This window comes from Nuphar pumila, chromosome 12, assembly GCF_984573655.1.
Source record: "Nuphar pumila chromosome 12, dmNupPumi1.hap1.1, whole genome shotgun sequence".
NCBI lineage: Eukaryota > Viridiplantae > Streptophyta > Magnoliopsida > Nymphaeales > Nymphaeaceae > Nuphar > Nuphar pumila.
Window position 1 is genome coordinate 99,376,514 of NC_143260.1, and position 13,063 is coordinate 99,389,576.

At 35.2% G+C, this 13,063-nt stretch overlaps 1 protein-coding gene across 1 annotated transcript in view; it reads left to right on the forward strand.

Annotated features, from left to right (window-relative positions):
- RAD51B (DNA repair (Rad51) family protein) overlaps positions 1-13,063 on the forward strand; it is a 56,594-nt gene that overhangs the window by 21,051 nt on the left and 22,480 nt on the right. The window contains exons 4-6 of the mRNA XM_089982763.1: positions 7,354-7,457; positions 7,577-7,640; positions 8,773-8,853. Of these exons, the coding sequence (XP_089838889.1) occupies positions 7,354-7,457; positions 7,577-7,640; positions 8,773-8,853 (249 nt within the window). The remainder of the gene's footprint in view (positions 1-7,353; positions 7,458-7,576; positions 7,641-8,772; positions 8,854-13,063) is intronic.

Genomic DNA, 13,063 nt, shown 5'->3' on the forward strand with positions numbered 1-13,063 from the left:
TTAACACTCCTCCTCAAACTTACGGTAAGATCACCAAAAGATTATCAAGAAGAAAGTAGAACCTAGGAGAAGGAAGCGCCTTGGCGAAGAAATCTGCTAGTTAATACTCACAGGTAACATAAGGCAATGATATAGTTTTCTTCAAATATTCTTGACAGACATAATGGCAATCCATCTCAATGTGCCTAATTATCTAATGGAACGTGTGATTGCGTGCAATGTAAATTGCGCTCTTGTTATCACAACAAAGTTTTGAGTGTGTCATAAAAATAAAAAGAATATATATATATATATATCAAGGTTGCTAGACTAGAAAGCGGAAGCGAGAAACGATACGGGAAGTGAAATGAAATGAGGATCTTCCAAACACGAACTAAGATCCGTAAGAAAGAGTGTCTTAAAAGGACACTTAAGCATAACCCTTAAAAGGGTATGAAAGGAAACAAAAAAGAATAAAATATATTCTTTAGTTAAAAGAGGTCGGGGTAGGCCTAAGAAGACTTGGATGGAGATGATAGGAAAGAATATGAATGCTTTGAACCTCACCGAGGACATGGCATTGAATAGAAATGATTGGAGGAGAAGGATTCATGTGGAAGACCCAGAATGATTTTCTTTTTTAGTTCATATCGCCGACCCCAATTGTTTTGGGATGAAGGCGTAGTTGTTGTTGTTGTATTGAAGCTGGAGAACTTAATGCTTAAGAAGCATTGAGATTATTTTACAAGAGGGGCTGCACCCCTATATATACAAGTTTGAAAAAGGGAAGAAGAGGAGAGCTCTTAAGGAGCTCTCCTTGTAGCCGTTGGAATGGTCCAACAGTTAGAAATGTAACCGTTGGACCATTCCAACAATTACCTTTCTAGTTAAGTTCCAAGTGAAACTTAACTAGATAAGGTTAGTCTAGTTCTATTAGAACTAGACACTAAAAAATAAAAAAATAAATACAGAAAAAATACAGAAAAATAAAATAAAATTACAGAAACATATAGATATAATAATAATATTTATATTATTATTATATCTATATGTTTTACATTTTAACACTCCCCCTCAAACTTACGATACAATGAGCGAAAGTTTGTCTAAGAGGAAGTGAAAACGAGGAGCAACGAGAGGCTTTGTAAAGAAATCTGCTAACTGATACTCTGAAGTAACATATGACAGATCAATTGTCCCATATAGATATTCCTCTCTGACGTAGTGACAATCCATTTCGATGTGTTTGGTGTGTTTGTGGAATGTTCTGTTACTTGCAATGTAGATCACACTTTTGTTGTCACAACACATTTGTGAAGCTTTTGTTGCTTCAACTCCCATGTCAGCAAGCAGACGTCGGAGCCAAACTACTTCCATGGTCGTGGTTGCCATAGCTCTGTATTTAGCTTCAGTGGATGATAGAGAGACCTTCTGCTGCTTTTTGCATCTCCACGAGATTAATGATTCACCTAAGAAGACACAAAAACCAGTGATTGAGTGTCTGTTATTGGGATCACCTCCCCAAGCAACATCAGTATATGCAATTAAATCAAGGGAGGAGGAGGAAGACAAGAAAAGTCTCCGTGAAAGAGAGGATTGAATGTATCTGATAATATGCATGACTGCTCCCATATGAACAGAGGTGGGAGCGTGCTGAAACTGACTTGCTGTGTGAACAACATGTGCTATGTCTGGTCTGATAATGGATAAATAGGAAAGTGCCCCGACAAGCTGTCTGTAAGGGGTAGGATCTGCAAGAAGTTCTCCATCATCAATCTTTATTTAAACATTGACAACTTCTGGAGTGTCTACTTTCTTATCATCAATAATACCAAACCTGAAAACAATGTCAAAAGCAAATTTAGTCTGAGATAATAAATATCCTCTAGGAGAAGAAACAACTTTAATGCCTAAAAAATATCTCAATAAGCCTAAATCAGTCATCTCAAAATGAGATTTAAGAAGTGTTTTGATCGTTTCAACTCCCTGTTTATCGCTTCCAGTGATGATCATATCATCCACATAAAGAAGAAGTACAATGATTTCTGCACCAGAATTCTTAACAAACAAAGCAGTGTCAATTAAACAGAATTGAAAACCAATATCAATCATAACACGACTAAACCTATTATACCAAGCTTTTGGTGCTTGTTTAAGTCCATAAAAGGCTTTTTCTAAGCGAAGGACTTTACCCTTAGGAATACTTAGACCAGGAGGGGGTTCCATGTATACTTCTTCAACTAGCTTTCCATTTAAAAAGACATTTTTGACATCCATTTGAAAAATGAACCATTTCTTGATAGAGGCTAAGGCAATTAAGGTTCTGACAGTTGTCATACGAGCCACAGGAGCAAAGGTTTCTTTATAATCAATGTCATATTCTTGGGCATAACCTTTGGCTACTAATCGGGCTTTATATCTTTCAAGAGTGTCATCACTCTTGGTTTTAATTTTATAAATCCAACGACATCCTATAGTTTTCTTGTCTGGAGGAAGATTTTGAATATTTCATGTAGAAGCCTTTTTGAGTGCATCTAATTCAGCTTTCATGGCTTCTATCCATTTGACATCATTTTTTGCTTGAAGATATGTAGATGGTTCTTCATATGAGTGAATTAATGCAATGACTACCCTATACGTAGGTGAGGACTCGTATGACACAAACTTTCCTGGAGGCCTCGAGACTCGAGATGACCGTCTAGTTGGAATGTCAGAATATCTTTCAAGTGCACATGGAAGATTAGGCTCTCGTCGCCTGAAATACTGTATACTAGTGTCTCTATGAACTTCTTCATTGTCAACATTATGATCAAGATCAATAATTCCTTGATCATTATCAAAGTTATAGTCAAGATCATATTCATCAGATTTTGATGTTAGATCTAACAAAAAAGAGTACTCAGTGACTTCCTTTGGTTTTTCAAAATCAAAGAAGCTCTCCTTTTCGAGAAAGGAAACATTTATAGACATATATAATCTATTATTTTTGAGGTCAAAACACCTATAACCTTTTTTATTTTCAGTATACCCTAAAAAGGCACATAGAATCGCACGAGGAGAAAGTTTATCATTTTTGTCGATAAATATGAAACACTTACATCCAAATATTCTCAGTCTAGAGTAATCTGGAGAAACGTTCATAAGTTTTTCAATGGGAGTTATATTTTGCAAAGAAGAGGATGTCATCCTATTAATCAGATAGGTGACAGTTAAGGCAGCTTCTGCCCAAAAATATTTCAGGACTTGATTTGCTATTAATAAAGTCCTAGTAGTTTCCATAATATGGCGATGTTTACGTTCTGCCAACTCATTTTGTTGAGGTGTGTATGGACATGACCTTTGATGTGTGATGCCATGTAAATTAAGATAATTTTTAAAATCTGTGGATAAAAATTCTCCCCCTGAATCTGTGCGAAAAATAGTAATATCATTTTGAAACTTGTTTTTAACCATATTATGAAATGTTTGAAAGTATGAAAATACTTCAGACTTGTGTTTAAGAAAGTAAATCCACGTATGTCGGAAAAAATCATCAACAAAAATAACGTAATAAGAAAGTCCTCATTTAGAAATTACTGGTGCAAGACCCCAAACATCCGAGTGTACTAATTCAAGTTGTCTTTAAGAGATAAAAGTTCTGTTCTGAAATAGTATTCTTTTTATTTTGCCAAGAATACAATCTTTACAATCAAATGATTCAGAGTTACAAAATTTTCCTAGATTTGGAAAATGTTGGATTTTGGCTATATGTGGATGACCAAGTCTTTTATGCCACAGTTCCAACTCATTTTTCTGAATGTTATAGCAAAAGGCATTCTTCGGCATTTCCAAAAAATCCATGTAATAGAGTCCTTCTCTATGGCCTTCCCCAATCAATTTTTCTGACTGACGATCCTGAACCCAACAACCATGAGAAGAAATTGAAATATTACATCCATAATCAAATATTTGAGATACAGATAAAATATTTAAATTTAATTTGAGAATATATCTAACTTCTGGGATAGAAAATCTTTTAGTTTTATGTTTTTTTTTCAAAATTTTCTATTCCTTCTATTTCAAGAGAAGTTCCATCAGTTGTAAAAACTTTTGACACACTTGTTTTATTTTTAACACATTCGGATAGACTTTGATTACTTGGGGTCATATGGAAAGAAGCACCAGAGTCAAGGAGCCAAGAAAAGTTACCAGGATCAAAAAAAGATGAGACAGCTGCGCCAGTTGAAGCTTCAGATGAAGAGTAGGCTCCTTTGATGAGAGGTTGGAGAATCTCCATTAGTTGAGCCATGGAAACTGATTCATCTTGATCTTTGGTCTCCAATCCAGCAATCACAACTCTTTTCTCTCTCAGCTCCTTAAGCTTGAGACATTGTGGCCTGTAGTGTCCACTTTGTCGGTTAAAATGAGGAGGTCTATAAGATCGTACATGATTCCTCAGTCTAGATACAACTAGCATAGAATCATCTTCAGTCTTTGGAGTATTCTTCTTGATTCTGTTTTCCTCCGTAGTTAATTCCTCTATAGTATCGACAATAGAGGGAACTTTTCCCCGATGAAGAAGGGCCGACTTGGTCGACTCGAATTCTAGTCTAAGACCATTTACAAATTGATAAAAGTGCTCCATGTCAAGTTGCTTTTGCCGGAGCTCAATGTCCTCGGGACAATGCCATTTTGGCTCTAAAATAGCCAATTCACCCCAAAGTTCCGATAGTTCATTATAATATTCACGTATAGTTTTATCACCTTGGGTCATTGATCTCACTCTTTCTTGAAGATTGTACACATGTGCAATATCTTTTAGGGAATACATATTCTTGAGATATTCCCATGCCTTATCAACATGCTCAAACTTGGCGAGACTAGAGCATTTCTTTATGTCAACACTACTAATTAGCTATGACATAATTTTAGCATGCGCCGTTATTCGCCATTCCTTCCAACTTTTTTCAAAGTTGGCTAAGACTTTGCTTTTCTCCTCTTCGGTTAAGAGAATTTCTTTATCACCTTCCATTTTGGTGAGGACAAGTTTAGGTTCCGAATCAGAACCATCTACTATGCCCCATAATTCTTTTCCCCATATGTGGTGCTTCATTATTGAAGCCCACGTTACATAATTTGTGTCGTTTAGCTTCATGGGTATGATGGTGATTTTATCTTAATCATTCATCTTTTACAAAGGTGATAAAAGGAGAAAGAAAAAGAAATAAAGAGGAAGAGAGGGTAAAAGAGAACAAACACAAGATTTTGATGCAACGAGCTTTCCTCTTTTCTCTTTCCTTCAAAGGGAGCTTCAAAGAACCCAACCAAGGTGATAAAACACCTTTGTAAGCTTGGCATGGAAAATGAGGCAAGAAATTCTCACAACGTAGGATGAACATTGCTCTGATACCATGAAATTGCTCTGATACCATGAAATGAAATGAGGATCTTCCAAACACGAACTAAGATCCGTAAGAAAGAGTGTCTTAAAAGGACACTTAAGCATAACCCTTAAAAGGGTATAAAAGGAAACAAAAAAGAATAAAATATATTCTTTATTGAAGTTGGAGAACCTAATGCTTAAGAAGCATTGGAATTATTTTACAGGAGAGGCTGCACCCCTATATATACAAGTTTGAAAATGGGAAGAAGAGGAGAGCTCTTAAGGAGCTCTCCTTGTAGCCGTTGGAATGGTCCAACGGTTAGAAATGTACGGTTAGAAATGTAACCGTTGGACCATTCCAACAGTTACCTTTCTAGTTAAGTTCCAAGTGGAACTTAACTAGATATGGTTAGTCTAGTTCTATTAGAACTAGACACTAAAAAATACAAAAATAAATACAGAAAAATAAAATAAAATTACAGAAAAATATAGATATAATAATAATATTTATATTATTATTATATCTATATGTTTTACATTTTAACAGGAAGCAGAAGCGAGAAGCAAAAAATCGATTTGAAAGAGAAAAGGAAATAAAAAAGGGAGTGATATGAGAATCAAAATGGAAATCGAATAAAAACTAAAATAAAAATTATGATTCTTAAATTTCATGATTCTTTATTGTAAGAATTAAATTTCTGTCAAAATCTAAAAATGATGGTTACTTCTTTAGAGAAAGCCCATGGGAAGTGAGTGAAAAGTATAAGATGAAGCACATAAAGAACATGAAAAGAAGCGTGAGATGACATATAGGAAGCATGTAGGAAGCATGGATGAAGCGTGTGGAAAGCATAGGAGAATCGAGATTCCCATCAAGTTTCGGAACCGAGGAGTATCACACTTCCAAAGTGAGTTTTCGGGAAGCACACCTCCCACCTACCTAACAAGCTTCTGGTAACACTGATATACACACACACACACACACACACACACACACACACACACACACACACACACAACATACTGTAACATTGTACAGCTCAAATTTTGGTTTATCAGTTTCCAAACTATTCTTGCTTGGGTTTGTTACGTCTACAGGAGATCACAACATTATCATTAAGCTTCTCGCAGCCACTTGGGTTATTTCATGAAATGGTTTGACACTTTTGTACAGAATCTTTACAGCCAGGTTCCCAGCAGATGCTACATACTTCTAATAACGAAAAAAAGAAAATTTAAACATGAGAAGACCAGCAAGGTGCACAATTAAAGACAATAATGTCCTGAATTACTGGCTCAGATTAGAACATCCCTGCCAGAACAGGGACCAAAATATAGATTTGTTGGCCAATTCCACAAGGATGGAATTTGCTTTTATAAGCAGACTAAGAACAATGGCTCTTTATTTTATACTTTGAGGACTGATCGGATCATTCAGTTTTTTTTTCCTTTAAGTATTCTTGTACTCATTGTTCTCAAGTTTGTTTGTCGAACTGATTCTAAAGCTTTGCATTGTAAGTATTTCAGGGTGTTTTCTGTTTTAGCCTAAGCTTCATACCTTTTAGTCAGGGGCCTCATCTAGCATTTTGGCAATAAGTTCTACTTGAATAAATCATTGTGCCATGTCTGATTGATTTGCATGGGTAGATTCAAAGCTATCATAAGCTTCTGCGTTTTCCATCTTCTTTCCTTTATTTATTTCAATTTTCACCTTGTTTTTCCTGCATGGAATAATGTGTAGCAACGGATTGATTGATAATATATGGGCTGCTAGTGGGATAATATAAATAAATTTAGTGCCATCACTTGTTTGTGTTGTGCCATGACTGGCAGTGGCATCTCCATTAAATTATATTTGTAGGTCACTTCATCTTAGTTTTTGAATATCTTTTTTGTATTTTTGAATCTAATTGTTTTTGTTTTCTATCCATTCTTATGTTTGGTAAAATTTATATGATTGCGAGCTTCTGCACTATCTGCATGTATCTCTTGTAACCTGGGCTTTCTTGCAGTTCTGCTTAAAGCTTTCACTTCTGGCTGCATTACCAAGAAGTTGTGGAGGTCTGAATGGTCATGTAATTTACATTGACACAGAATCTAAATTTAGTTCAAAAAGGTATTTGATGGCATGATCTTTTTCCTTAGGATTTGACTTCGATAACATCTAGAAAACATTTATCAATCTCTCCCTTCTGCTAACCTATAAATATGAGTTGAGTAATTTCATCTATGTAGGCTTATTGAGATAGGAGAAAGCAGCTATTCACATATATTTCATGTGAAGGGAATGGCAAAAGAGGTACAGGAAGTGCGTTGATTTGTTTAGCATGCGATTCTTTGTTTTAAATGTTTGATGAGTATTGCTAGTTTATGTTTGATGAGTTTTGCAGCTTGCAGGTCGGATTGTGGTTTTGCAACCCGCAACACTTTCTGAATTCACTGATAGGTCCAGACAGTATTAAATATTATTTTTAAAAATTGAGATGAGTTAGTATTTTGTTGGAGTTTTCTTCATCTTACTGTAATTATAATATACTTGTAGTGGATATAGTAATTTGATGTCTGATTTAACTTTTAGCATTACTCTCACTTTTTTCTTCCATTTTTTGTGAGTCTTTGGTTTCCGGACTGCATTATTTTCTTTAAATGATATTCTTAGGTACTTTTATCCTGTAACCATCCTTAGGACCAATGTTGTCAGTATCGGTATCGGCCCTGAATCGTTGGGCCACCAATTCAGCTGCATCGGCTGATACCGATACTCAACTGAATCGTTCTGTATCGGCCCAAAAATAATAAAAAATTATTGTGTCAATCATAAAATGACACGTGTTAAAACCATTAAAAAAATTATAAAATAATATTACAAAAGTATTTTTTTACATTTATTAAAAAACAGCTGATTCAAGCCTGTAGTATATCGAATTTCTGCCGATACGCACCGATATCGATAACATTGCTTAGGTTAGGACTATGAAATTCCAAAATACTTTTCTTAGTGCCTTGAATATTTTGTGAGTTTATCATCAAAGTAGAATATGTAATATTTAGTGCCCATTGTGATATTTTTTTCTCCATATTCTAGGAACTGTTAACTCATTTTCTCCAGTTCATTGAGGCTAATGGATGCAAAAGTTACAACAACAAGCTGTGTTATGTCTCGGGAATAAAAAATAAAAATAAATGTTCTTGAATGTTATGGTTTTCGTAAAATACATAGGTTTTTTCAGTTGCATTCATGTTTATTTTTTACCTATTAATGACCCTTTCTGACCCATGGATGGTAAACTTATGTAGCCTGCCAAGGCAAATCTCTGTTGTCTGTATTGTTGGCATAATTTTGTCTATTCTGGCACAAGCCTGTAAATTCACAAACCAAATAAAATTATGTATCATAACTTTGATTTTTTTTTCTCATTGTTTTCCCACAGGTTACAGCAAATCAATGTATCTCTACTGCAACACCATGTAAAATTAGTCATTATCGACAGTATTGCTGCTCTTATTTCCAGGTATGCAACGTCCATTAAACATGATCTTCACAATATGGTGGTCTACTGCAGTCAAGCTATCTCTATCACATATTTGTATTGCGCATGTATGAAGTTTATTTGGTGCACAAATAGCTATTGTTAGGTATTCACCTCAAAATGTGTTCATTTCCATGAATATGCTAGCATGGCTTGGGGATTGTTGAAAAGGTCATCTCTTCTCCTTTAGATCTTGTTGCCATGGTTACTGGATTCTCTACTCCGCATCTGAATTGTGGGCTCTAATGCAGTTTTTCTCCATAACCAACAAATTGAGAGACATACATGCTAGCAGATGTATTTTAGCCTATGTAACCTGGACTCTTCTAACAAGGCAACACACCCGTGTTGCACCCACACAGATGTATGTGTTAAGATTAATGTAATATATGTATATATATACGCATATTATAGAAATCTAAGTAAGAGTCGTGATAATGAGAATTTGGAGAAGTATATGATAGCAAAGAAGGAAGCTAAAAAAATAGTTCAAAATGCGAGGGATAAGGTATATAAGGAGGTTTATGATAAGTTGGATACCAAAGAAGGCGAGAAGGATATTTATAGGTTTGCAAAGATGAGAGATAGGAAATTGAGGGATCTGGGTATGGCTAAATGTATCAAAGATGAAACGCAAAGGGTTTTAGTCAAAGATGAGGAGATTAAGGAGAGATGGAAAGCTTATTTTGATAAGCTTTTTAATGGAAGTCATGCTCAGGATCTTGGAGACTTCTCCGTTCCTTTTCATGAGATGAATCGTGACTTCATGCGTAAGATTCAAAAGAAAGAAATTGCAGAGGCTTTGAAGAAAATGAAATCAAGAAGGGCAGTTGGCCCAGATGGTATACCTATCGAGGCTTGAAAATGCTTGGGAGAGAAATGTTTAGAATGGTTGAAAAATCTTTTTAACAAGATTTGGCGGACAAATAAGATGCCTAATGAGTGGAGGAAGAGTACTTTGGTGCCTCTATATAAGAATAAGGATGATTTACAAGATTGCACAAACTATCGTGGTATAAAACTCATAAGTCATACTATGAAACTTTGGGAGAGGGTGATTGAGTCTAGGTTGAGGAAGGTTGTCATGATATCAGAGAATCAATTTGGTTTTATGCCTGGAAGATCAACTATGGAAGCTATGCATCTTCTTAGACAACTTATTGAGAGAAATAGAGAGAGGAACAAAGATTTGCATATGTTTTTTATTGATTTGGAGAAGGCATACGATAAAGTACCTAGGGACGTTCTTTGGTGGACAATGATGAAGAAAGATGTTTCTCTCAAGTACATTAGTATAATTAAAGATATGTATGAAGGAGTAGTAACCAATGCCTGCACTTGTGGAGGGGTGACAACCAATTTTCCTATAACGGTTGGGTTACATCAAGGATCTGCTTTAAGCCCTTTCCTATTTGCTATAGTGATGGATGAACTTACGAGATCAATTCAAGAAAATGTGTCATGGTGTATCTTGTTTGCTGATGATATTGTTTTGATTGATGAGTCTAGAGCTGGGGTTAATGCTAAGTTAGAATTATGGAGACAGACATTGGAAGCAAGAGGTTTTAAGCCTATTATATTGACTAAAAAAAAAGGGTCTGTTCTACCTCTAAAAGGAATAGCCTATTATATTTACAAAATTACCATTATGCCCCTAATGGGCAAAGCCCATTTCATGTACATAATTATTAAAATACTCCTAGAGGGTATTACCTATTACAAAGAAGAAAAATACATATCTATATATATCTATATAAATATATATTAACACTCCTCAAACTTACGGAAAGATCACCAAAAGATTATCAAGAAGAAAGTAGAACCTAGGGGAAGGAGGCGCCTTGGCGAAGAAATCTGCTAGTTAATACTCAGAGGTAACATAAGGCAATAATATAGTTTTCTTCAAATATTCTTCACGGACATGATGGCAATCCATCTCAATGTGCGTAATTATCTAATGGAACGTGTGATTGCGTGCAATGTAAATTGCGCTCTTGTTATCACAACAAAGTTTTGAGTGTGTCATAAAAATAAAAAGAATATATATATCAAGGTTGCTAGACTAGAAAGCGGAAGCGAGAAACGATACGGGAAGTGAAATGAAATGAGGATCTTCCAAACACGAACTAAGATCCGTAAGAAAGAGTGTCTTAAAAGGACACTTAAGCATAACCCTTAAAAGGGTATGAAAGGAAACAAAAAAGAATAAAATATATTCTTTAGTTAAAAGAGGTCGGGGTAGGCCTAAGAAGTCATGGATGGAGATGATAGAAAAGGATATTAATGCTTTGAACCTCACCGAGGACATGGCATTGGATAAAAATGATTGTTGGAGAAGGATTCATGTGGAAGACCCAGAATGATTTTCTTTTTTGGTTCATATCGCCGACCCCAATTGTTTTGGGATGAAGGCGTAGTTGTTGTTGTTGTATGCAATTATGTTCTCTTATGAATTAAGAACTATGATTTCTTAAAATTATCTATTAAAGTGAGTTTCTGCCTCTCAATAATTATTATGTTTGAAAAATTAAAGATTTTTTAAAATGATTTTGAAAATTGTTAATTTGTCTTATTAAATATTTTCTATATATTGCATTTTTGGTGTGTTTGGCCCTTGTCTCTCCATCATATATAATTGATATAGATTTATTTTTTTAATATTTTATGTTTTATGATATATATGTGTATAGTTGAGATGTTTTGTTATCTCTATTTACAAGTTCTCAAATATTGATGATATTAAAGATCGTAAAGACCCTCTCTATAATAATAGAACATATGATTGAAGATCAAGATCATCCTTTAAGGAAGCAACAAATGAAAGAACTTGATGAAGTCAATGAAGACATTTTATATAATGGGTTCTTTATTTATAATAGCAAACTCATGGTGAGTCACCGTAAGTTTGAGGGGGGTGTTAAGATTACTCTATCCCTTTTGTATGTATATAATATATTATATATATACATATATATTCATTGTAAAGTGAACTAAAGTTTACTTTACCCTAGTTGTTGGGAGCCCATTGGGAACTAAGCCCAACAGTCTCGTTGTTGGGAACTCAGCCCAATAGCTAGAGTTCTAGTCCAATGACTAGAGGGGACTTTCTCTCTCCTCCTTTTACTTTATCTCTTCCTCTATTTTCTCTATATGTATATGGGGTGTGTGTGTGGCTATTGTGGGTGAGAGAGTGATGGATAGTTTTTGTTGAGTCTTAATATGGTGAAACACCCAAGAGAGGGTAGGGGGGGGGGGGTGAATCGGGTTTTAAAACTTTTTGCTTTACACGAGATATTATTAGAGATAGGGAGAAAAAGACAATTTAAGACACCAAATTTATAGAGGTTCGGCTAATCCCGACCTATGTCCTCTCAACCTCACACTTAATCCATTAATTCCACTAGCTTAATGGTGCTAGTCACCAATACAACAGTTTTGCACCCTTTGTGAAACAATAGTGTGAGTTTTCCCAACTCACAGTAGCTCAACCCTAGAGCTTTACAAAATAAAGATAGGTTGATATAAGTCACTTTTTTCATAATACAAGATTTATATATAATAAGCAAGAGTGAAATAAACCCAAAGCAAAATGCCTAAAATATATCCAACACAAAAGAAGGAAATCAAGGTAGTTTGTTGTTGAAGAGCTTTAAAGTGCTTGAGTGCTTGAAAGCTTTGAATCTTTGATGTACTTGAAGGTATATGTGATTTTACCAGTCTCAAAGCATTCCTCTATCATCAATTTATAATTAGGAATGAAAAGTAACTGTTAGATAGCCATTGGGGTCAAAGAACACCTTTATTCAACGGCTAGAAGTCCATTAAATTCTTCCCGTTATGCTTAGGAGTTGGCTCAGCATGTCGAGAAGTCGACTCTTCTCCCTGAGGGTTGACTCTTCACTTTGAGAGTCGACTCTTCTCTTGTGAGAGTCACAACTCATATTACTTCTGTAAGTTGACTAACTTATAAGTGAGCTGACTCTTCAACTTGAGGGTCGACTCTTGCTTTATAGAGGGTCGACTCTTTAGCATGAGAGTTGAGGATTGACTCATCCTCCCTTGAGGGTCGACTCATGATTTGTAGGATCGACTCATTCTTTGCACTGAATACATGTTTTCACTTGGATCTTTGAGGGTTGACTCTGACACACTTTAGGGGTTGACTCTTAGAGTGAATAGCAATGAAGTGCTT